Source organism: Pseudophryne corroboree, chromosome 5 (assembly GCF_028390025.1).
Source record: "Pseudophryne corroboree isolate aPseCor3 chromosome 5, aPseCor3.hap2, whole genome shotgun sequence".
In the NCBI taxonomy this organism is placed as follows: Eukaryota; Metazoa; Chordata; class Amphibia; order Anura; family Myobatrachidae; genus Pseudophryne; species Pseudophryne corroboree.
This window is the reverse complement of record NC_086448.1, coordinates 148,999,706-149,027,099: the sequence shown is the minus strand read 5'-3', so window position 1 is coordinate 149,027,099 and position 27,394 is coordinate 148,999,706. Positions and strand designations below refer to the sequence as shown.

Genomic DNA, 27,394 nt, shown 5'->3' with positions numbered 1-27,394 from the left:
TACATCTTATTTGCTTGCTGTTCTAAGCTACTCTCAGTGGGTTACCACAGAGGAAATCCACGTGGTTAGTGTGGGGGTGTACCAACGCACTTCTCTACTTGGTATTCCTGCGCTTCCATCATTTGGTAATCGGCTCCACATCTAAACGTTTCTGGCAGCTGGGATTTCTTTCTGGATGCAGAGGGACTTTGGGTCGGTGCAGTGGCGGGATATCAATTGACATACCACGTGATTGGTGATAATTGCTTTTTATGTTTTTTAAATTGTGAGTGTATTACATTTTTTATTCAATTTTGTTTCTTTAAGACTATATTGCACCATATTGTTTTTTTTAAGTCTTCAGTATCTCGCTGGGAATTTCTGGATATTCCTCCTATCAGGATGACGCATACAGATTAATTCCATCTATTATCCTGTTGATGACCCCTGGATATACCTCGTATGAGGATGATATGCACTGACAAAAGTTTATCTATGTGAGTGGAACCAATAAAAACACGCTTTGGACATTTATCATTATATATTACACTATTGTGTTTATTTATTTTATTGTTCTAGAATCCAGTTCTATCTATGTAAGTGGATCATACTCTGGTCTTTTGTGAATCATAGACCACCTTTCTGAATGTGTTTGTGGTTACGGTAGCGCCACGAGTCCTCATTTTGGTTTTTGTATGGTGTACCAACGCAATTTGCTCCCATAATGCCTATTTCACTAGGGGAGTAGGTGGGTGATGCTTGAGGGTGTCCTGCTCTTCCAAAAGTTTCCCGATATTTGCGAGTCTCCCAGACATTCTGGGGGGGAGTAGACGAGCATGGGTCAATTGTGCAAGCACTATTAAAAGTGATGCAAAGCAAGCGCTTATCAGATAGTATATGTAAACATTCACTTACATTAGCTTGAATGATCAGAATGGTTGATAAGCTTTGAAACACACGTCCCTGACAACCAAACTCACTATTTATATAGACACTATTTACATTTACATACAGTATATACTATATTAGACAAAAGTAACCTGTGTAACGTTCCCGTAAGGAATTGTTTGCGAATGGGTTAAAATGATAATTGGAAGAGCTGTGTATATTACTGTGTTTGTGCTCCATTGTGTTCCCTGAGAATTTTGATGTAGATTGCATACTTTTTCATCTGGAAGATCCAGGCGGTGAGATCCTAGTGGGTGCTGGATCCTGCACTGCAGTTAAGACCTGGGGCCAAATTCAGACCTGGTCGCACGCAGGCTATGTTTTGCACTGCTGCCTACAGGGGGAGAGGGTAAGGGCTTTGCAGGGGTGCGATGGGCTGTGCAGTGAGCTGCACAAACGTTTCTACACAGCCCAGGACTTACTCAGATGCAGTGATGTTCAGGGCCGGCGGTGACGTCAGGAACCCTGCTCTGCAATGGCTGTGCACGCCTACGTTTTTCACGACACTCCCAGAAAATGGTGAGTTGCTGCCCAGGAACGCCTCCTGCCTGTCAATCTTCTTGCGATCGCCCCTGTGATCGCTTTCGTCGTTCAAGCCATTGCTCTCCGGCGACCCCCGTCGCTGGCCAGCGACGCGCTTACGCATTGCGGGTCACGCGCATATGCAGTTCAGACCCGTTCACACGGCTGCGAGAAAATGCAGCGTGCGAACGGGTCTGCCACTGGCACCACAATAGGTTGGTTCATGTGGAATGATGAAACCACTTTCGGCAGAAATTGCTGACAAGTCTTCAACTCCGCTCTATCCTCATGGAAAATCAAATAGGGGCTCTTGTGAGAAAAAGGCGCTAATTCAGACACCCGCCTTGCGGATGCCAAGGCCAACAACATGACCACTTTCCAAGTGACGAATTTCAACTCTACCTTCTGCAAAGGTTCAAACCAATGTGATTGAAGGAACTGCAACACCACGGTAAGATCCCATGGAGCCACTGGGGGCACAAAGGGAGGTTGGATGTGCAACACGCCTTTCACGAAAGTCTGAAGGGAGGCCAATTGTTTTTGAAAGAAAACCGATAAGGCTGAAATTTGTACTTTAATTAAGCCCAACTTTAGGCCCGCATCTACACCTGCTTGTAGAAAATGGAGAAAATGTCCTAAGTGAAACTCTTCCGTAGGAGCCTTCTTGGATTCACACCAAGACACATATTTTCTCCAAATACGGTGGTAATGTTTAGACGTTACCCCTTTTCTAGCCTGAAGAAGTGTGGGAATGACTTCTTTCGTGCTAGGATCTGGCGCTTAACCGCCAAGCCATCAAACATAGCCACGGTAAGTCTTGATACACGCACGGCCCCTGCTGTAACAGATCCTCTCGTAGAGGAAGAGGCCAGGGATCTCCTATGAGTAATTCCTGAAGATCTGGATACCAAGCCCTCCTTGGCCAATCTGGAACAATGGGGTTCACCTGAACCTTTGTTCTTCTTATGATCTTTAGCACTTTTGGAATGAGAGGAAGCGGAGGGAATACATACACTGACTGAAACACCCATGGTGTTACTAGTGCGTCCACTGCTATTGCTTGAGGGTCCCTCGACCTGGAACAATATCTCTGCAGTTTCTTGTTGAGACGAGACGCCATCATGTCTATTTGAGGAATTCCCCAACGACTTGTCACTTCTGTGAAGACCTCTTGATGAAGACCCCACTCCCCTGGATGGAGATCGTGTCTGCTGAGGAAGTCTGCTTCCCAGTTGTCCACTCCTGGAATGAAGATCGCTGACAGAGCGCTTGTATGTCTTTTCGCCCAATGGAGAACTTTTGTGGCCTCTGCCATCGCCGCTCTGCTTTTTGTTCCGCCATGGCAGTTTATGTACGCTACTGCTGTTATATTGTCCGATTGAATCAGGACAGGCAGATTGCGCAGATGTTCTGCTTGAAGAAGGCCGTTGTAAATGGCCCTTAACTCCAGAACGTTTATGTTGGAGACAAGTTTTTTGGCTTGACCATCTTCCCTGGAAGTTTCCCCCCCTGTGTGACTGTCCCCCAGCCTCGGAAACTCGCATCCGTGTTTACCAGGATCCAGTTCTGGATCCCGAACCTGCGGGAGTGAGATTCTGGTCTTGAAACACAGGATTATTCTTTGGTGCATGTGTAGGTGGGATCCGGACCACTTGTCCAACAGGTCCCACTGAAACACTCTGGCATGGAATCTGCCAAACTGAATGGCCTTGTAGGCCGCCACCATTTCCCCCAGTAACTGAGTGCATTGATGGACTGATACACTTGTCGGTTTCAGAATTTGTTTGACTAGGTTCTGAATTTCCAGAGCTTTTTCCACTGGAAGAAAAACTCTCTGTAATTCTGTGTCCAGAATCATTCCCAAAAACGACAGCCGCGTCGTTGGCACCAACTGTGATTTCGGTAAGTTTAGGAGCCCACCAGGTTGTTGCAGAACTGTCAGGGAGAGCGTAATGACAATCCTGAACTGCAAACCTCAGGTAAGCCTGATGCGGAGGATAAATGGGAACGTGCAAGTAGGCATCCTTTATGTCTACCGACACCATAAAATCCCCTTGCTCCAGAGGGGAGATCACCGCCCGGAGAGATTCCATCTTGAATTTTAATTTTCTTAGTAGAAATTGAGGGATTTTAGATTCAGGATTGGTCTGACCGAGCCGTCCGGCTTCGGGACCACGAACAGGCTTGAATAAAATCCTTCTTCCTGTTGTGACGGGGGAACCTTGATAATGACCTGATTTAGACACAACTTTTGTATTGCATCGCGTACAACCTCCCTGTCCGGAAGAGAAGCTGGTAAGGCCGATTTAAAAAATCGGCGAGGGGGAACGTCTTGAAACTCTAGTTTGTACCCCTGGGATACTATTTCCAAAACCCATGGGTCCAGGTCCGAACGAACCCAGAACTGACTGAAGAGTTTGAGACGCGCCCCCACCGGTGCGGACTCCCGCAGAGGAGTCCCAGCGTCATGCAGTGGATTTGGCAGAAGCCGGGGAGGACTTCTGCTCCTGGGAACCTGCCACTGCCGGTGACTTTTTTTTCTTCTTCTTTTCTTTCCCCCTTCCTCTAGTAGCAAGGAAGGAAAAACCTCGTCCGTTCTTGTATTTATTGGGCCGAAAGAACTGCATCTGATAGTGGTGTGTTTTCTTTTGTTGTGCAGGAACATAAGGTAAAAAGGATGACTTACCCGCGGTAGCCGTAGATACCAAATCGGCGAGGCCGTCACTAAACAAGACACCACCTTTATACTCAGGGCCGGTTCTAGACCCTTTGGTGCCCCGAGTGGAAAATGGGGGGCGTGGCTTCATACAGGGGGCGTGGTCAGTTACGGCCCCTGTACAGTGGAGTAGCGCCGCTGAAAGAAAAAAAAATACTTACTATTCCCGCTCCCGACCGCTGCAGATCTCCGCCGGCGCCGCTCCTTTCCTCGGATGACAGACACTAGAGGTCAATTATGACCCCTAGCGTCTGTCAGTCCCACAATGCTGTGCGGTGCGCGATGACGTCATCGCGCACCGCACAGCAAAAGTCCTCTACACGAAGGGAAACTAGACGCGTAGCGTCTAGTTTCCCTTCACAGCGGGGGACAGCGGGACCAGCGGGGGACACAGCGGCCAGCGGGGGGCACAGAGTAGTGGATCTTGCCATGGTGCGGCGCCCTCCGGATGGCGCCGGTGCCCTCCGGAAGGCGGCGCCCCGGGCAAAAGTCCTGCTTGCCCGTGGCAAGATCTGCTACTGTTTATACTGCAGAGACTCCATATTTTTCTTAGAGTCGGCATCAGCATTCCATTGATGAATCCACAATGCTCGTCTAGCTGAGACTGCCATGGCATTGGCCTTTGCACCCAAAAGGCCAATATCCCTTGCAGCTTCCTTTAGGTATGCTGCAGCGTCCCTGATATGACCTAGTGTCAAGAGAACACTATCCCTATTCAGGGTATCTATATCAGATGACAAGTAATCTGCCCATTTTTCGATAGCACTACTCACCTACGCAAATGCAATGGCTGGCCTGAGCAGCGTACCTGTAGTGACATAAATGGATTTCAATGTAGTTTCCTGCCTACGATCCGCCGGATCCTTAAGGGCTGCCGTGTCAGGGGACGGAAGAGCCACCTTTTTGGACAGCCGTGATAGAGCCTTGTCCACAATGGGTGGTGACTCCCACTTTTCCCTGTCCCCAGAGGGAAACGGATACGCCACCAGAATCCTTTTGGGAATCTGAAACTTTTTGTCAGGATTTTCCAAACCTTTTCAAATAGGGTGTTCAGTTCATGAGAGGGAGGAAACGTTACCTCAGGCTTCTTCCCCTTATACATACAGACCCTTTTGTTAGGAACAAGAGGGTCCTCCGAGATATGTAATACGTCTTTTATCGCCACAATCATGTACCGAATGCTCTCTGCTAATTTCGGATCTAATCTGGTTTCACTATAGTCGACACTGGAGTCAGAGTCCGTGTCGGTATCCGTGTCTGCCAACTGGGAAAATTATCTTTTTTTGTGACCCCGAGGGGGTCTGGACTTTCATGCCTGGTTCTGAGACTCTGATTTATCCAATCTCTTATTAATAAGAGCATTCAAAGCATTCAACACATTTACCCAATCAAGAGTCGGCGGTGCCGACAGGTTCACTCCCACAGTTGTTTGTGTCCCTAATACAGCCTCCTCCTGGGAAGAGCACTCTGTCTCAGACATGCCGACACACGTGTATTCACCACTCACAGACACACTGGGCATATAGGGGACAGACCCACCTAGTCTGTCAGAGAGACACAGAGGGAGTTTGCCAGCTCACAACCCAGTGCTTCACCAACGGTTCTGAAAAAAATAATGCCCCAGACCTGCAGCGCTTTTATAATCACATATATTGCACCAAATTTACCGATACTTATGCAGCAGTGAGAGGAAGGACCAGCGTCTCTGCAGCCTGTGTAGAGAAAATGGCGCTGGGCTGTGTGAGCTGTGAGGGCTAAGCTCCGCCCCCGTAATGGCGCGCTTCAGTCCCGCAATTTCTTCAAAACTTTTATACTGGCGGGGGTTAGGACAGTGCCCTGGCACTATGTCCCTTGTTGCCATTGTCATATAGAGGTTTATATGCTGCCCAGGGCGCCCCCCCCCCCCGCACCCTGTAGTGCCGCTGTGTGTGGGAGCATGGCGCGCAGCGCGATCGCTGTGCGGTACCTCAGAAGCCGTCATTGAAGTCTTCTTTCCTTCTTCTACTTACCTGTCTTCTGACTTCTGGCTCTGCAAGGGGGGTGACGGCCGGCTCTGGGAACGAGCATCTAGGCGTACCTAGCGATCAGACCCTCAGGGGCTAATGGTGTCCTGTAGCCAAGAAGCAGAGCCTTTAAACTCACTAGAAGTAGGTCTAACTTCTCTCCCCTAAGTCCCACGAAGCAGGGAGACTGTTGCCAGCAGTTCTCCCTGAAAATAAAAAACCTAACATACCGTATATACTCGAGTATAAGTCGACCCGAATATAAGCCGAGGCACCTAATTTTACCACAAAAACCTGGGGAAAAAAACTTATTGACTCGAGTATAAGCCTAGGGTGGGAAATGTAGCTCTAGCCGTACACAGCCCTCATAGAGCCAGATATGCCCTCATACTGCCAGATATGCCCCCACAGTGCCAGATATGCCCTCATGCTGCCAGATATGCCCCACAATGCCAGATGTGCCAGATATGCCCTCATGCTACCAGATATGCCCCACAGTGCCAGATTTGCCAGATATGCCCCACAGTGCCAGATATGCCCTCATGCTGCCAGATATGCCCCACAATGCCAGATGTGCCAGATATGCCCCACAGTGCCAGATATGCCCTCATGCTTCCAGCTATGCCCCACAGTGCCAGATGTGCCAGATATGCCCCACAGTGCCAGATATGCCCCACAGTGCCAGATGTGCCAGATATGCCCTCATGCTGCCAGATATGCCCCACAGTGCCAGATATGCCCCACAGTGCCAGATATGCCCTCATGCTGCCAGATATGCCCCACAGTGCCAGATGTGCCAGATATGCCCCACAGTGCCAGATGTGCCAGATATGCCCCACAGTGCCAGTTTGTTACTTACCCTCCATCGCTCCCGCGCAGTCCCGTCGCTCCCGCGCTGTCTTCTGAAGGAGGGACACGGAGCGCACAGCGCTCGGTTCTCCTGTGTCCTTCCTGCGTCTCCGGCTGCAGCGGCGTGTGTGTGTTAAATGAAGTGCCGGTTCGTGCACTTCCTTTAACACACACACGCCGTTGCCGCCGGAGACGCAGGAGGGACACAGGAGAGCCGCGCGCTGTGCCCTCCGTGTCCCTCCTAAATACTCACTCGAGTAGCCGAAGTGGTTTTTTCAGCACAAAAAAAGGTGGTGAAAAAGTCGGCTTAAACTCGAGTATATACGGTAAGTCTTTTCAGAGAAACTCAGTAGAGCTCCTCAGAGTGCATCCAGTCTCCCTGGGCACAATTCTAAACTGGGGTCTAGAGGAGGGGCATACAAGGGGGAGCCAGTTCACACCCCTTTGAAAGTCTTGGAGTGCCCATGTCTCCTGCGGATCCCATCTATACCCCATGGTTCTTGATGTGACCCCAGCATCCTCTAGGACGTATGAGAAATAAAATCTATCATCTATCTTATCAAATGCAAGAATACCAACAGCCTCTGTACTACATACAAACTGGGACAGGACTCAGGAGGACTCTGTGTGTCTCTCTTTCCAAACCTGAATGCCCTCATCAGATAACAGGTTACATAGGGCCCAGCCACATCAGCTACATCTTACAGCTATCTCTCTCCCACCTTCTATTTCTCCTCTGGTCAGGAAGCTCCCTCAGCAGCTCATGAAACCTGATAATCCTGTCTGCCTGAACTACATTCTTTCCTTCTCTAGTGGCAAACGCAGGATTTGCATGGGGGGTTTCCAGAACTGGGTAGTGTCAAGCACGGAGGTGGGGACTGAGGTGACCCAGTATATGCTGGGTCCAGTAAAACTAGCGTGTGTGCATAGGTGTGCGCAGGGGGGGTGCCTGGTGCGCACAGGCACCCCCTAATGTCCGGCACCCCGATCTCACATGCCTGATGCAGCAATCGCCGAGCAGGCTGATTACTGTACCCTCTACGCCTGGGTTAATCAAGGGTGCCACTGCCACTGGCTTTCAAACTCCCGGCTCCATCTCCATATACAAAAACAGCGTGATGTGATTACGTCATGCTGCTCGCACGCCCACCCGTCACACGCCCACCTCGCTCCTTCTATGCTATGCCAACGCCAGCCACTGATGAGCTGCAGAATGCAGCCAGCGTTCCTCTTATGAAGACAAATTCAATACTGGCAGGCGGTCAGCAGTAGCATTGACACGTCACTCGTTTTTCCAGCAGCAGCAGTACTAGTCTGCGACTGTCAGTGTCAGTGAGTGACTTGTAAGTAAGCTGCTGCAGCTTGCAGGGTAAAGAGAGGAAGAGCCAGACCAGGCTGAGGAGGAGCAGTGTAATTGCAGTGAGTGCCATCAGGGGTGTTTGTTTGGTGCACACCACAACATCTGACAATGTACCTACTTTATTAGGATTGGCACAAGTATGGATATTTTATATTGCGTTGATCGTCAATAGATGGTGTTAGACATGCCCAAAAGGCGGTGCTAGACACACCCTCTGACGGTGCACCCCCTAATAAAATGTGCTGCGCACGCCTATGCGTGTGTGTGTGTGTATATATATATATATATATATACACACACACACACACACACACACACACACACATATATATACCGTATATACACCGGAGGTGCTGCTGCAGTTCGTTAGCCAGGCACACCTGGAAGCACACAGAGGAGGAGGGTAAGTTGTCTCACTTAATGATCTTGTGTATTTAAGCACTGTTTTTTGACCACGAGTGTTGTCTGAGGAAGGGGCTAGTCCCCGAAACGTCACAATAAAGGTTGCCCTGCGGGGTTTTGTTTATTCACATCCTTTTGCCAAGTCTTTGAGTGCCGCCCTCTCCAAGGTATTATATATATATATATATATATATATATATATACATGCACATATACATAGCATATTAAGCATGCATATATATATATATATATATATATATATATATATACATACATACAGTACATGTATATATATATATATATATATATATCTATCATGTGTGTGTGTGTGTGTGTGTGTGTGCGTGCGTGTGTTTATATGTACTGTATGTATATACATGTGTATATATGTGTGCACATGGATATATATGTACTATAATTAAAATAAAGTAAACTTTTATTAAGCACTTACAAGTGCCACCAGGAAGACAGCAGGCTGCAGAGGACACTAGACAGCCATTAATAATACTCGGCTCGCAAAATACAGCCCAAAAAAATGTATTTATTTTTTGGTGAAGGGGGGTTTCTGGGTGCTCGGAATTCATATTACACCACATAGTTGTGCCCCTTATTCACATTACGTCACACAGTAGTGCCCCTTCTTGTACACGTTACACCACACAGTACTTCCCCTTTTACACAAGGCCCACAGTAGTGCCCCTTATCAGAGGTGTAGCTAGGTGCCATGGTGCCCGGAGTAAGGGTATGTTTCATTGCCCCTTTCCCTTTATTGAATTGGGGGCATGTTACATTTGAAAAGAAAAAGATATTTTAAAATCGGTGACAGGGCTTGTTCTAGACCTTGAGGAGCTCAGGGCGAAAGTTTCCTTTGGTGCCCACCATGCTCAAGACAGGGACAGTGCGCACCGAAGCTGTGCACCAAAAATATAGGGCCATGGCCACAGAATAGTACCAGTTCACATTACACCTCACAGTAGTGTCCGTTAGTCACATTACACTGAACAGTAGTGTCCTTATACATGTTACGCCACACAGAAAAGCCGCTTATACACGTTACACCACAGTAGAGCAGCTAATACATGTTATGCCAGGTAGAGTGGCTTTTACACATTATGCCAGATAGAGTCCATTATACACGTTACGTCACGTACAGCCCATTATACACGTTATGCCAGGTAGAGCCCATTATACACATTATGCCAGGTACAGAACATTAAACACATTATGGCAGGTACAACTGAACCACCTCATACCTACCACCTCAAGCCCACCCTGCTACTGTAAATGTAGTACCTTCTGCTTCACCACTTACACTGCCCCTTACACATACTGCCCACAGTCATAGTGCCACATATAATGCCCACAGTATTAGTGCCCCTTTCATATAATGCCCACAGTAGTGTCACAAATAATGCCCACAATATTGTGTGCCCCTTACACATATGTCTCCACAGCGCGACCTGCAGGAGGTCCCGGCTCGGGCGCTGCTCCTTCTCTGCCTTCTCCTCCTCCTCCGTCTTGCAGACTCCATTACTCCAGCAACAGCAGCTCTGGAGGATGATGGAAGGGACGCCGAGAGGGGGGGGGAACGGGTACTACTTACCCGAGCCTGGGACTGATGGAGGGGCCCGGCGGGGGGCCCTGGTCCGCTGCACTTCTTCCCTCCCTCCTTACTGGACTGCAGCAATAGGGGTGTAGTATGTTATGTCGGCAGGCAGGCTCCCGGTGGCCAGCATACCCGCGCCGGAATCCCGACCGCCGGCATACCGACAGCTGGGTGAGCATAGGCGTGCGCAGTTAATTTTATTAGGGGGTGCACTGCTGGAGGGGCCTTTTAGGTGTGTCGCACTGCCTTTTGGGCGTGTCTAGCACCGCCCAGGGACATGTCTAACACTATTTTACATTCTCTCAGTAAAATCACATGGCATAATCTAATTTATCCCCAGTTCATAATACAAGCAGATACAATACAACCCAGAGAAATAAAGTACTACTTACTGTCTGCTTCGGCATAATTCTGAGTCCTAGCTGCCGCTGCATCCTATCGCTACTTACACTTCCCCAAGCTATCTCTGACCTAGTGGTGAAACTAGAGGGTGGTGGGCCTAGGTGCAAAATTCATATTATGCCACACGGTATGAGCCAAAATTCACATTACGCCACATACTATTTGCCAAAATTCACATTAAGCCACACGGAATGAGCCGTAATTTACATTACGCCACGTGGCATAAGCCAAAATTCACATTAAGCCACACGGAATGAGCCGTAATTTACATTACGCCACGTGGCATAAGCCAAAATTCACATTACGCCACACAGTATGAGCCAAAATTCACATTATGCCACACAGTAAGAGATAAAATTCACATTATGCCACACAGTATGAGACTATATTTACATTACACCACACAGTAAGAGATAAAATTCACATTATGCCACACAGTATGAGACTAAATTTACATTACGCTACACAGTTTGAGCCAAAGATTACATTACGCTGCACGATATGAGTCAAAATTTACATTATGCCACACGGTATGAGGCAAAATTCACATTACGCCACATTATGCCACGGCCTTAATAGACCCCATAGTACCCCCAAACACATTATATAGTACACAGTGCACCCTAAACACATATGCCACACAGAGCCCCCCCCCCTTCACACATTATGTGACACATAGTGCCTTTCCAAATACATTATATAATATACATTACTTGTGGGCGTGCTCGCAGCTGAGCGCTCCTCGCCGCCTGCCACTCCGTGCATAGACAATTACTACCGTCCTTTTTCATCCTTCACCCCCTCCTTCCCTGCAGTCCTATTCCCATGTGGGTTCCAGTAGCAGGTGCAGCTGACAAATGCACCCTCTACTGCCCCTGCAGCAGCGTGTCTCTTTCCCAATCGCCAAGCCTGCTGACCGGGCGTAGTGGGCAGGTGAAGAGAGGGAAGCGGCGGGTGGATGGCACGGGTGTAGAGAGCGGGGGTGGATGGGCATAGCGATCAGGTCACAGCCATAGAGAGTGGGCGGTCTGTGCTGGTGGGCGTAGAGTGCGGGTGGGCATGCACAGTCAGGAACAGAATTACAAGCTTGGCAATGACTTAGTTACAGGCATGTGTAAGGGGGGTGCCGGACATTAGGGGGTGCCTGTGCGCACCAGGCACCCCCTCTGCGCACGCCTATGTGGGCGAGCACAAATGAGCCCCTTGCGGGCTTGCTGCGCTCGCCACGCTGTGGCACGCGTAGCTATCTATTCTCCCTCCGGGGGGGTCGTGGACCCCGAAGAGGGAGAAAAGCTGTCAGTATGCCGGTGGTCGTGATTCCGGCGCCGGTATGCTGGTCGTCGGGAGCCCGGCCACCGGCAAACTGAAGTCCACCCCAGCAATAGCATCAGCTCTTAGACCTGCTGCTGCTGGACTTCTGCCTGTTCATGTACAGGTAGGGGGCAAGTGATCACACTGATCACGCTCCCTACTTGAATTGCCCCTGGCTGAGGGGCTCAAAGAGCCCCCCAACTCCACACCACTGGGCTTTGCAAAGATTTTTGTGCTTTTTCCACAAGGAGGCGTGGCCGCGCCTCCCGCGATTAGGACACGCCCCCAAAGTGATACCCGGCAGCAGAACTCTCACCAGAGGAGGATGTCAGGGACTCGGAGCAGCGGGGAGGGAGCAAAACCAGAGGGACCTTGCACTGTCTGGGAGCCGTGCAACACGCTGCCAGCGCTGCTACCTGCCTTACAGTTTGACAGGTGTAGCTGCAGCTGGCAGCAGCTGGGTAGCAGAGCATGGAGATCGCCTCTTCATTCATGGTGCCTCCCTGCACTGCATACCCTTGCTGAGCGGGTAGCGCCGCCTCTGCTCACACGTATGCTTACTTTTAGTATGCAGGTGCTGTGCTCATAAAGGCATCTTTATCCCCTTTCGCCACCCAGCATAGAGATGATGAATCCATATACAATGCAGGACGGTTGAGACAATAAACAATAAATACATATATTAAAAACAAAAATGAGGTTTAAAACACATAGTAGTTCATCTTTATCACACGGAACAAAACACCAGCTGTTGTTCATAGGGTCGACCACACTTAGGTCGACAGTGTCTAGGTCGACCACTATTGGTCGACAGTAACTAAGCCGGCACACAATATAGGTCGATATAAGCATTATGTCGACATGAGCAAGGTCAACATGACAAAAGTTCGACATAGTTTTTTTAAAAAAATGTGTAGATTTCTTCGTAGAGTGATGGGGAACCCCAATTAGTGCACCGTATCCCTTCGCATGGTTCGCTTCGCTCGCCATGCTTTGGGTAAGGTGCCTCGCTCCGCTTCCACTGCGTTTGGCACAGGTTACCGTTTTACCATTTTCAGTTGTAGTCCACGTGGATCGTAAAGTATGAAAAAGTTTAAAAAAAATCATGAAAAACTCATGTCAAACTTTTGTCCTGTTGACCTAGAACATGTCGACCGAGTGACCATGTCGACCTAGAAACCCTGTCGACCTAATGCATGTCGACCAATAGTGGTCAACCTTGTGACTGTCTATCTAAGTGTGGTCGACCTAGATGTAACCCGGGTATATAAGGTAGAGTTCCCCCTGCTTGTGAACACTCTGTGCTGTACATCTAAAACAGACACTACTTTCAACGCGTTTCGGCGCTCTGCAGCACCTTTTTCAAGATAAGTGTCACTGACTGAAAAAGAGGGCTCCCATGTATTGCCCAAACACTGGCTCCAGACCGAAAAACAACTTTCAGAATGGATATAGGTAGCATGTTGACACTGCACATGTCGACACTGTTGAAATTTCAACATGATAGAATGTCTACAAACTTCCCGTGGTGGTCTAGCAGTGTCTTAGCTGATCCTGATCTTATGACTGCATTGCATATGTCTCTGACATACATTAATACCTCTTTCACACCATACAAATAATCCGGTATCGACGCAATATATTGCCGGGTCGATGTGGGTCACTGTGCAGTGTGAAAGGGGTCACTCCCGAATTCCCGAGTCGCCTGACCCGGTATTTCAACCCAGGAATAAAGAAGGGTTATTCTTGGGTCAGGTCCAGTGTGAACGGGTTGCCGAGTCGATGTGACCTGGAAGCCGTTCACAGCATAGGCAGAGCCGGCGTGGAGATGATCTCATCTCCTAGCGCCGCCTCCACCCCCGCTTCCTATGCCGGCTCTGATGGCAACCTGACCCGGCATATTGCTGATTCGGGAAGCCATTCTGAAAGGGTCCAATTCCGTGTCGGAACTGGGAAGGACCCGTTTACAATTCCCAGGTGCGACCCAGCATTGCGATGTGAAAGCGGTATTAGTAAGCTTTGTTTATGGAGTTTCCGGGTTTTCTATACAACTGTATCCAGAGGATTAGGTGAAAGCCGGATCGAATCTCTGTATCCAGCAATCATTATTATTCTACACGTTTGGGAAGGGATGGCTACAATTTATGATCTGTGGAGGAACTGAGAGCAGAACTCAGATATTTTTGAAATATTAACTAAGCCGCACTTCCCATGTAAAGTTCTGCAGCTTTGGGTGTCTGCAGAGGACACCTGGGGTGCGGGGAGATTGGGGGGGGGGGCGTGCTGTACTACTGACTGACACCTCTTACGTGTTGGGACACAGAGACTGTGCAGAGGATCTCCCCCCACAGCAGTACAGCGCTGCACACTGACAGAGCAGAGGAGATAGGCTGGGCGTGTACAGATGACTCTGCTGGAAGCTTATTATTATTGCTGGACCAAATCCGTGCCCAGAGTCCCAGCCAGGACACACTCCGGCGGCGGTGACCTATGACGGGAAGAGTGCAGCTGCAGCCTCCTCACTGACAGACACTGGCGTCCCGGCACTGGGGTTACTGGGGAGAAACTTCCGCGCCTGTTCCCTGCCAGCTTCTGCTGCACTCAGCATTGTACCATCATGGAGACCAATGGCTCCGTATCCAGAGTGGACCCCAGTAAGTGATACAGTGTGTGCATGTGTGCTCGGGCTTCCCTTACCCCTCATCCCCCCATAACTATGCTGCATGTACATAGCAGTGCCAGGCTGTGAGCACCCGGGGCAGCCTCTTCCCAAAGTGTGTACGAGCTGAGATTTCCTTGCAGTCAGATTGTATATGTGGGTCAGCTGAGTGCAGCCAGTATTCTCCCTGGATGGATAAAATATACATTCTTATAAGAGAAAAGCCTCTTACCCAGCTCAGCCCCTGCAAGTGGCAACATGATTACTGTGTTTCAGCAGGGAACTGGTTAAAGGGCCAGTGCTTGCAGTATTTACTAGCAGAGTACCCTGCAGACTGCATTCCTCCAGTACATAACACACATTGCTGTGGTGGTGCCAGTGTGTGTGCAGCTACACCACTGCAGTTCCCATGTACACTGTGCCGCTGGCTCTATGAAGTCCCATAAGTGGCTCTTCTAGGAAAAGTTTCCTTTCTGCTGCAAACAATAAGCTTACTGTTATGTGGGTATACATTATTCTTAGTATCAATGACTTATATAACGCCACCATTGGAGCTTACAGTCTGAATTCCCCAAACACACAAGTGTACAGACACACACTCGCACGTATACAGGTAGTAGTGGTAATTTTGTCAGAATTCAGTCACTTGACGACAATGTTTTTATATTCCTTTCTCTATCACTTAATATTAAAATAGCAGGAAGGCCCCACTAGATCATTTACAACCTACTTAATTTCCAGATTTAGAGCCCTGGTGAAGCTCAATCCCTGTTCTAAACAAGCTGGCCTAGCCCTAGACTCAGCTGTCATGTTGGGAAATACCTTCTCCATTGTCCAATCCCCTCATTAGTCTGGCTCCCCCACCTGCATACCATTCCTTCCCTGCAAATTCACAAATCGCCTATAGCTGACATTGTGTTACAGCATACTTGCCTACCTGACCCTCTCCATGAGGGAGAAAATACTCTGTTCCTGGACTTTCCTGTTATGTTTGATTGCTATCACCTGTGGTGAAACACCTTTCTTATCAATCACCACAGGTGATGGCAATCATACATTACCAGGAAAGTCCAGGAACAGAGCATTTTCTCCCTCATGGAGAGGGTCAGGTAGGCAAATATGAGTTACAGGGGTGAGGGATGTGTGAGCCATTGCCTTGGCACAAAGTAAGCTTTGTGTTCTTTAGAGAGCATATACCGGTGTGAATGGCCAAATATTCTCTGTAAAGCGCTGCAGAATATGTGTGCGCTATATAAATAACTGATAATAATAATAATATATCCCTCAATCGTGCTGAAATGCTACATGTGAGCATTTTATTTATGAAACTGGACTTTTTTTTTAAATACACTTTTTTTTCCATTACAACTTTTCCCCCCCCAGTGCTCTAGGCTGCTAAGCTACAAAAGTCACAATCCTTTTTTTCTTTTTTTTTTTTTTTAAAACATATTATATTAAACAGATCTATATTATAAAGCAATATTGTAAAATTGTATACAATGTGATGCTGGACATTAATACAACGTCTGACTGCACATATTATATCTACTAGGATACACAGTCTTTGCTAAATTTCCCTGGCACCACTATAGGGATGCAGATACTGGTAACAAAGTGCCTTCCCGCAGGAAATGGGCAGCCACCATGCGGTATTGAAATCTCCATGCACAAACGTTTTTAGTTGCCACATTTTCACCTTGTTTTTGTTTATGCTTATGAAGGTTCATATTAATCATCTCTGCCCTGTATTGACACATGGCTAAGAGTTGTGTATATATGTCAGCTACATTTATTGTGCCCAAGGTCTGAAAGGCCAGATCAGTACAATCTGATCATGTGTGTGGTTGAATTATACATAGATATGTCTACTTTGGCCAGTTGGTAGGCTGTGTAGCACACAGGTTCTCAAACTCGGTCCTCGGGACCCCACACGGTGCACGTTTTCCAGGTCTCCTCACAGAATCGCAAGTGAAATAATTAGCTCCACCTGTGGACCTTTTAAAATGTGTCAGTGACTACTTAATACACCTGTGCACCTGCTGGGTTACCTGCAAAACATGCACTGTGTGGGGTCCTGAGGACCGAGTTTGAGAACCTGTGGTGTAGCACATAGGCTGCTTCAGCAAGTTTTCACATGTCATTTAATGTCTTTCTGTGACCCAGGTAATGAGAGGCTACCTTTTAAGGGAGCCGTCTATAGGTGGTCATTCTGAGTTGTTCACTCGCAAGCTGCTTTTAGCAGCTTTGCACACGCTAAGCCGCCGCCTACTGGGAGTGAATCTTAGCTTATCAAAATTGCGAACAAAAGATTAGCAAAATAGCGAATAGACACTTCTTAGCAGTTTCTGAGTAGCTCCACACTTACTCGGCATCTGCGATCAGTTCAGTGCTTGTCGTTCCTGGTTTGACATCACAAACACACCCAGCGTTCTCCCAGACACTCCTCCGTTTCTCCAGCCACTCCCGCGTTTTTCCCAGAAACGGTAGCGTTTTTTCGCACACACCCATAAAACGGCCAGTTTCCGCCCAGAAACACCCACTTCCTGTCAATCACACTCCGATCACCAGAACGAAGAAAAAACCTCGTAATGCCGTGAGTAAAATACCTAACTGCATAGCAAATTTACTTGGCGCAGTCGCACTGCGGGCATTGCGCATGCGCATTAGCGACTAATTGCTCTGTTGCGAGAAAAAAATACAGAGCGAACAACTCGGAATGACCCCAATAGTGCAGATATAGGGGGTGCTGTTCACATCTGGAAATGTAACCTAAGCACACATGGGGAAGATCATTTCAATTAATTTGATGGTATCCTGCTTGCTTCCTGCGTTGTGCTGTGATGATGTTGGCTACTATACTTCTTCTTTGTGTCCGTGACTCACTCCCATTATGGCATTGACAGTGGAGCAGGGGCTGCAGCTGGCAACATCAAAGGCCAGCACTATGGCTATCCCTCTCCTCTGCCTGCTGCAGACCTAGGGTGAGTGATGGAGACTGGTAGAGGGCAGGCGGTTCCACCAATGCTAACTGAATGGAGGAGAGTCATGTGACTGCAAATGTCCATCTTACCATAGTAGGCAATGAAACAGTGATAAAGGCCAGTAACTTGCCCTTCTGTTTGTATTCATACTGTCATCTGCTTTGCTAAGGTGGCTGTGTACCTTTCCCTAATGATCTCCCATGCATCATATCACATGGGATGTTCACGCTGCATCTCTCTATTAGAGTCTATAAACCAGACAACAAGATAATGGAAGTGTCTCAGACTACACCAGACAAAAGAAATTCTGCCTTCATACATCTGTGGAAAATGACTCTGCTTTATTTCCCTGCTGGTCTCTGATTTGTATATTTGTGTCAGTCTTTGTTGTTGCAGTCATTTGAGTCTGTCCATAGATAAATGCTGTACTGCAGGTGCTTCACTTTATTATGTCTTTATTGTCACTTCTGTGGGAATAACCTCCCCATCAGCAACACAAACCTAAACTGCTTGTACAAACCTGGTTTTCCTCATCCGGAGGAACAATTGACATCCTGGACTGAGGGGGAGATGTATGAAGCAGTGACAAGAGCGGAGAGGTGGACCAGTGGTGATGTTGCCCAGGGCAACCAACCAATCTACTTTGAGGTAGTTTTTTTTATAAAAACATTCTATAAAATTCTAGGTACAGTAGCAACAGATTGGTTACCATAGGCAACTTCTCCACCAGCTCACTTCTCCACTCCACATTTGTAATGGCCCATACACACGGTGAGATTCGGGCTATGCCCGATTCTCACAATGCGACAGGGGCTAGGTCGGCACATAGTCAGTATCGTAAGCACACTCATTATGTGCTTGCGATACCGACTATGTGCAGTGCCAGATTAAGGTCCACATGGGCCTGGAGCTGAAATTTAGGAAGGGCCTATGGTGTGCCTCGGCAGGAGGTGTGACAAGCGCTGCAGTGGTGTGATTAGTAATGTGTGTGTGTGACCAGTGTAGTGTGGGTGTGGTCTAAATAGGGGGTGTGGCTATCCCGATGGAGGTCAAAGCTAGTGCCTACCTTCAACCACTTAATAGTGGCGCTATAACAAGAAAACGTTTGTAACCAGTAACCACCATATGATACAGAGAATCGGTAACCACCATATAATACAGAGAATCAGTAACCACCATATAATACAGAGAATCAGTAACCACCATATGATACAGAGAATCAGTAACCACCATATGATACAGAGAATCAGTAACCACCATATAATACAGAGAATCAGTAACTACCATATGATACAGAGAATCAGTAACCACCATATGATACAGAGAATCAGTAACCACCATATGATACAGAGAATCAGTAACCACCATATAATACAGAGAATCAGTAACCACCATATAATACAGAGAATCAGTAACCACCATATGATACAGAGAATCAGTAACCACCATATGATACAGAGAATCAGTAACCACCATATAATAGAGAATCAGTAACTACCATATGATACAGAGAATCAGTAACCACCATATGATACAGAGAATCAGTAACCACCGTATGATACAGAGAATCAGTAACCACCGTATGATACAGAGAATCAGTAACCACCGTATGATACAGAGAATCAGTAACCACCACATGATACAGAGAATCAATAACCACCATATAATACAGAGAATCAATAACCACCATATAATACAGAGAATCAGTAACCACCAATACTGAGAGCATCTAAGTGACCAGCATCTAACACAGAGAGCATAGCAGTGACCGCCATATGATACAGAGAGTTGTATCAACATGCAAAGAAGATGGAAAGGGGAGAAACGATGGGGCAAAACAGAGCAAGTGTAGAAAGATTAGAAAAGAGGGGGGCAATACAGAGGAGATAGGGGCAAACAGGGAACTGAGGGCTCATGGGACACAGTTACTGATACAGATACTTATTGACACAGACACCACTTACCGACACAGGCATGCCTTACTGACACAGGCACACTTGCAGACAGACACCGCTTACCAACAGACACCACTTACTGACACAAATACAGATATAAACTGAAGACCTTACTGACACACAGACCACCTACTGACACAGACTTACTGATACTTACCACTTACTGACACCTACACAGACACCTCTTACTGACACAGACACTGCTTACTGACAGATATCACTTATGGACACAGGCACCCCTTACTGACATATTCCACTTACTGACACACCTTACTAACGCAAACATTTATTGACACACACCACTTACTGACAGATGGCACTTACGGACACAGACACCACTTATTGGCACATAAATACTTAATAACAGACACCCCTTACTGACAAAGATACAACTTAGTGATAGGGATGCTATCAGATATTGTGGGGCCTGGGACAGAAAAAATAGGTAACCCCCCCTGAACCACATGGTCTCATACATGCATATGCTGCCCCATAGCCATATTTCCCTCTGTCTCTGTTACACCCCCCACATTACCCTCTGCCTCAGTGACATGGCCACATTGACCTGTCTCTCAGTGTGTCCCCCTCGCCACATTCCCCTGTCTCTCAGTGACTGCTCCCACATTCCTCCTTGTGTCAGTGACACCCCATTTTCCTGTCTCTCAGCGACCCTCCCCACATTCACCTGTCTCTGTGACCCCCCCAAACATTCCCCTCTGTCTCTCAGTGACCACCACACATGCACTCACATTCCCCTCTGTTTCTCTGTGACATTCTCCCTCACACACTCACATTCCCCTCTGAGCAGCAACATTAATACAAAGATGCTGGCTGCTGAGCACTGTCCTGGCCCAGGGACATCTCAGGCATCCACAGACTACACATGGTACACTGCCAGGCTGTCTGGGAGTACAAGAGAGGGTGGTTACCGGGCCACATCTAAGCTGGAAGATAAGCTCTGCGGGGCAGGGCCAGAGCTTAAGTGCAGTGTCAGCCCTACTAATGGAGCCAGAGGAAGCCCCCCTTTCTACCCATGCCAGGTACTCCTGTCCGGCAGTCCCCCATCACCCCTGATAGCGGCCCTGAACATGGATATCCCTTACTGACAGATACCACTTACTGATACAGACATCTCTAATGGACACAAATAGCCCTTACGGACACAGAAACCTCTTACTGACATAGACACCCCTTACTGACAGACACACTTACTGACACAAACACACTGATATACACTTACTGACACGCCTTACTGACACACACACTTACATACAGACACTCCTTAATGATACAAACATTTAGTGACAGATACCACTTAATAACACAGACAACCCTTACTGACAAAGACGCCACTTACTGACACAGATGCCACATATTGGAACATACAAAATTACTGACAGGTGCGCCTTACTGACACAGATACATCTTACTGACACAGACCACTTACTGAGACACCACATACTGTCACATACACACTTACTGAGACACCCCTTACTGACACAGACACTACTTACTGACAGATAACACTTACTGGCACATACATACTTACTAACACACACCCCTTACTGACACAGATACAACTTACTGATCCAGATACCCCTTACAGACACACATGACACAGATACCGCTTACTAACACAGATAAACTAACTGCCTCAGACACCACTTACTGATAGACATTACTTACTGACATACACGCACAACAGACACTACTTACTGACAAACACAGATACAACACAGTACTTACTGACACAGACACCACTTACTGACAGACACTACTTTCTGACACACACACACACACACACACACACACACACACACAACATAAAACTTACTGACACACACCACTTACTGACACCAGTGGCGTAAGTTCATACCAAGTACCCCCCACGCCCTCCACAGCATTGGTGACCCCCATATGCTACTGATAACATCGTCTCCTCCATATTGTAACCACAGCATCGGTGACCCACAGGTACTACAGACAGCATTAATGGTCACCACATACTATATCCCTCAATCTAATAAAAAAAATCTTAAAAACAGTTTGGATTTATCTTGGGAGTATCAAGCCAAGCAAAGTGCGTAGAAGAAAGGGCATGGAAAAATGCAATAAAAAAAAACAATTTAACCCCTCCCACAGATCAAAAATATACTCATCCTTTGGGGGAGGGGGGTACAGGGTGACACACACACACACACACACACACACACACACACACACACACACACACACACACACACACACACACACACACACACAGAGGTGGAGAGTGTAAACTGTGTCATACACAGGGGGTATGGGGGTACAAAATGTCATACACACAGGGTAGGGGGGTGCAGGGTGACATACACACAAAGGTAGCAAGTACAGGGGGGTCACACACCAGGGTGAAGGGTGCAGGGTGACATACACACAAAGGTAGCAAGTACAGGGGGGTCACACACCAGGGTGAAGGGTGCAGGGTGACATACACACAAAGGTAGCAAGTACAGGGGGGTCACACACCAGGGTGAAGGGAGGTACGGGTGGTTACACACACACACATACAATGGTAGGGGTACAGGGCAGTAACACACAGGAATGGGGGGGGGGGATAGCTGGGTATAGGACTACCTGGTCACTCACTGCACTGTGTCCAATCCCAACCTTGCAAGTGGTGAGCTGCATGGTGTCATAGGGAGGCCCACGGATCCAGGTGCAGGTCGAAGAGGAGGCCAGCGGCAGGAGGATCCACGATGGACACGGAGCTCACCAAGCGCCAGATGCTATGCTGTCCTATGGTGCCGCCCGGCCGCTAGTGTGAGAAGGAGTTTAGGACACTGGAACAGTGTTTGCTATGGAGAGGCCGGCCTCTGCTTCACCGCAGCTGCTGGAGGAGGGAGAAAGCCGGGCCTGCTCGGGAGGAGGGCAGCAGCTTAGTGATCTGTCCTGCCGGTGGCCACCCGAACGGAGTGGCGTGTTTACATTTGCCAGCCAGCCGAGCCTCGCTCGGCACATGCACTCCCTCCCACCGCAGACTCAGAGCTGCCCTACCTACCAAACCACCATCACTCTAAGGGCCGGCTCTGAGACAGCGGCGGCACAACGGCGGTGACGAGATCCCGGAACTCTGCTCTGACAGCAGCAGCAACGGCAGGTGTGCTACCACTCAGCGCTCACTGCTGAAGTGGTCAGCGGCGCGCCAGTTACACACACAGCAGTTATAGATGGATTCATCTATAACCTCAGTGCCTGCTCTTTTGTGCCCCTCTGATGGCTAACGCCCGGCAGCAAATGTCTCCATTGCCTCCGGGAGTTACGCCACTGACTGACACAGACACACAACACTTACTGACACAGATAGCAGATACTGACAGACTCTACTTATTGACACACACACATACAACACAAAACTTACTGACACACACCACTTACTGACACAGATAGCACATACTGACAGACACTATTTACTGACTGACACACACAACACAAAACTTACTGACACAAACCACTTACTGACAGACACTACTTACTGACACACACATGCAACAGTTACTGACATAGACACCACTTTCAGAGGAGACCTCAGGGCCTGGTGTGGAAGACAACTCTCGTAAGACAGCAGCCCCTCCCCCTCTTTCATGAGGCATTTTCCTGTTGGGAAGCTGCAGCGGGGATAAGCAAAGCATGTATTTTGGATTGGCAGGGGGCGGAGCCTCGGGTGAATGGGGCGGAGCTACAGGCGGACTCAGGGGCGGAGCCTCAGATAGATACAGGAAAGGAAAGCCACTGGCACTGGCTGCTGTAGGTTAGTTACTAGTCAGTGCCGTGGTGGGGGTGAATGAGCAGCCGGAGGTGAGTGTGCTGCTGTGTGTGGTGACAGGAAATATATTTTTTCCTGTCACCACTGGCTTCACTGCACTGCAGGGATCTCTGTGGGCCTATTTTCAATGGGAGGCTTGGAGCTGCAGCTCCATCCGCCCCATTGTTAATCCGGCCCTGACTATGTGTGATTTTGGCTAAGTGTCAATTTTGACTATCTTTTCTATAGAGATAGTCAAAGTTGACTTGCCTGCACAGTCTAAAAGTGTGATAATACGATATCAGAATTGCGCAGTTAAAAGAACAAGCTTCCTTGGTACACCTCTATATAGGGGGAGAAAAACACTGATTCACTTTCAGTAGAAACGACAAAAAATAGAGGGTGCCACTGGCGCTAAATTCTTACAGATGACCCTTAATTAAACGGGTTAAGATTGCCCGTTAGGAATTCATATGCCAATCAAATGGTACATAAAGGTACAAACGCGTTGTCTGGACGGAGGAGCTGTACATGTAAAGACCTGGGTGACTGCTGATTAAACCCGTTGCCGTGGTGCCATGCCAATCAGCCTTGGACCGCATTTGCTAACTAACCAGCTAGCCCACCGCACGGTTGGAATATGGTGAGAGTTCTCCTTTCCTTTTGATGCACCAGTTACTTTATTTGGAAACTTTAGATCTTATTGTGCACAGGATCTATTGAATACCAATTTGGATGTAAATCTGTCATTTATCTTTTATTTTATTTTATTGCGATGTTTTAATAAAATACCTCTATGTACCATTTGATTGGCATATGAATTCCTAACAGACAATCTTAACCCGTATAATTAAGGGTCATCTGTAAGAATTTAGCGCCAGTGGCACCCTCTATTTTTTTGTTGCCTGCACAGTCTATCTATTCTTGCGATGCCGGCCGCACATCGGCATCAAATTTGGGATCGCAAGGTGACTTTCACCTTGCGATCTGCACTAACTTTTCTTACGATTTTGACTATATAGTCAAAATCGTAAGCAAAAATCTCACCGTGTGTACACACCATTAGTCTTATTACAGAAGTGACATAACCTGGCATCTGAGTAATGTAAAAATGTCAAAGGAATGTACTGAAAATACATGTATGTGTGTGTGAATTGCAAGCATATGCCTTGGGCGGGGAGGTAAATATTATAGGAGATGTGTTCTTGACTCATTCTGTAATGTACCATTTTGAAAGTTTCAGAATATAGAGTGAATGGTGTTGTGGATTATAGCTACCATGGGCACTAGAGAATGCTGAGGGCATACAGGCTACCCTCTACATATGTTTTATGAGTGATCCTCCATCTCCGAGGCATGCGTTACCAACCCATATATATGCCTCTATTGCTGTAGTTAATAAGTAATTGCTAGAAGCTGATTTCCTCTTTAGAAGGTTTGATCCATCTCCCCCATATTTCCTTAAATGTTGCTTAACCCTTCGTGCTATGGCCATTAAAGAGAGATGCCGGCACTATGCATCCAATGAGGACTGGATATACTGTACTGTCTAGCTTATGTTGTACAGAGTATGTTGAAGTATGAGCAACTATAATCACCTGTTATATTCTGTAGGTGGCTCTGTTGCACTGGAGTAATTAATGTCCGTCGCTATGCACCAATTGCAGAAATGTATTTTGAATGTATTTGTATAATCTATTTTTATTGAAAAGAGTACAGACTTACATCAACGTATACACACGCATGAACATGTCAACAGTAAACGGCTAAACATAGTGGCGTACAGAAATATGACGGAAGTGTGGCCGCGTGGTCAATATTTCCAAAGTCTGCACTAACAATTTTAAAATAAAGAACTTTAAAAGAAAACTGACACCAAACGAGGAAAAGAATATAACAGAGAGAAAGGTGAGCGAGCCGAGAATGCTAAGAAAAGGAGGGAAGGATATGTGAAAGAACAGAGAAATTCAAATATTCAGGCCCAGGGCCCCTGGCCATTAGGCTCCCATCTCAGTTCATGTCATAGAAGAAGTATAGGTCTTGTATGACTCGGAGGTCTTATACTCTATCCAAGGCAACCACGTAGCGACAAACTCAGATCGTCTATCCCCAGCGGTCAGTAATATATCTTCCATATTCATGTAATAGTCCAGTCTGGAGAACCAGGTACAACATGTAGGAGGGCTGGAGGACCTCCACAGAATGGGTATTACTGCCCGGGCGGCATTGCCCAGGTGTCTTAATAGTGATGACCTATAGGTAGAGAGAGGGGTAGTGGAGTGGTTCAGTAGCCAAAAAGCCGGGTCTGAGGGGACAGGAGCATGTATAATAATACCAGAAATGGAAATTACATCCCCCCAAAAAGATTTAATAAGGGGACAGGTCCACCAGATATGCAACAAAGAGCCTAGGTCTTTATGACATCTCCAACAGGCAGGTGAGATAGATGGGGAAATAGTGTGGAGGAGGGTAGGGTGCCTGTACCATCTCATCAATATCTTATATTGCGTTTCTCTGACCTGTATGCATATAGAACTCCTATGGGCTTTAAGAAAGATAGAGTCCCATTCCCTATCTGAGAGTGAGATGTTCAGGTCTCTTTCCCATTTCTGGGTGAAAGGAGGAGGGGCCAAGGAGTCAAATGCACTTAGGAGTCTATACAGGGTGGACACCGTGTGTACGGGGTTCAGGGGCACAACACACATCTTTTCAAATGGGGTCAGCTCCCGGGATGCTTGCTGGTATATATTATCCGTATATAGGAAGTGCCGAACTTGCAAGAACTTCCAGAAGTCAGTCTGCGGAATCTCCCATTTTGCCCGAATAACCGAGAATTGCTTAACCCCTGATGGTTGAACTAGCTGACGTACTCTAAAAAGTCCCTGCAGTGCCCAGTTTCGATAATAACCCAGGGAGAGTCCAGGTGGGAAAGCCGGGTTGTTCAAAAAGGAAGTAAGGGGGCCAAATACCGAGGAAAGGGCCGGTCGTTGCCTCATCCCCCTCCAGAAGGAGAGCGTAGGGGAAACAGTCGGGTGAGGGAGCGGGAGTTTGGGTAAGGTCTGGAGCCAAGGGAAAATTTCGGGGTACATCTGGACACATAGGCCCTCTAAAACCACCCACTGTTTCACCTCCCGACTCCTGGTCCAGTCCAAGACCCTGTTCAGGAGGATTGCATGATAATAGGTTTTGATATCTGGGAGTAGAAACCCACCCTTTTTAGGCGGGCGAGTCAGAATGGTTCTACCAATTCTAGACCTCTTACGTCGCCAAATAAATTGTTGGATTAAGGATCTTATAGTCTGGAACCAGGAGTCTGGGATCTGAATCGGTAAGGTCTGGAGGAGATAGAGCAACTTCGGTAGTGTGTTCATTTTTACAACATTGATTCTGCCTAGCCATGAAAGATTGTGGTGTTGCCATCTGCAGTAGTCGTTTCTAATGGCCTGGACAATAGGGAGGAAGTTTGGAGACATCAGACGCGATAGGTCGCTGGAAAGTTGGACTCCTAGATACGTGATGTGGGAATCTCTCCATATAAATGGGAAAGTGGATTTCAAGACAGTTAAAATCGGTGGAGGGATTGAAATATGGAGGGCATAGGATTTGGACGTGTTGACTTTAAAACCTGAAAGTGAGCTGAAAATGTCCAGCTCACACATCAGGTGGGGGAGTGAGTGTGTGGGTTGTGTGACAACTGTCAGCAGATCATCTGCGAACAGATCAAGTTTATATTCCATGTTGCCTACTTGAAGCCCCTTAATACAGTCATTCGCTCTAACAGCTCTGGCCAAGGCTTCGATACATAGAACGAAGATCAGGGGGGACAAAGGACAGCCCTGTCTCGTTCCATTGCTTATAGAAAAATGATCAGAAAGGATCCCATTAACCTGCACTCTAGCCGATGGCTGTGTGTAGAG

General features: G+C 47.6%; 1 protein-coding gene across 2 annotated transcripts in view; it reads left to right on the top strand.

Moving 5' to 3' along the window:
* The first annotated feature begins 14,408 nt into the window (after positions 1 to 14,408).
* PLCD1 (phospholipase C delta 1) overlaps positions 14,409 to 27,394 on the top strand; it is a 324,945-nt gene continuing 311,959 nt past the window's right edge. The window contains exon 1 of one of the 2 annotated variants that reach the window (XM_063921791.1): positions 14,409 to 14,752. Coding sequence is in view for 1 of the 2 variants with exons in the window: in XM_063921790.1 (XP_063777860.1) it covers positions 14,716 to 14,752 (37 nt within the window). In the remaining variant the exon portion in view is untranslated. The remainder of the gene's footprint in view (positions 14,753 to 27,394) is intronic. The other variant, XM_063921790.1, reaches the window with a different exon arrangement.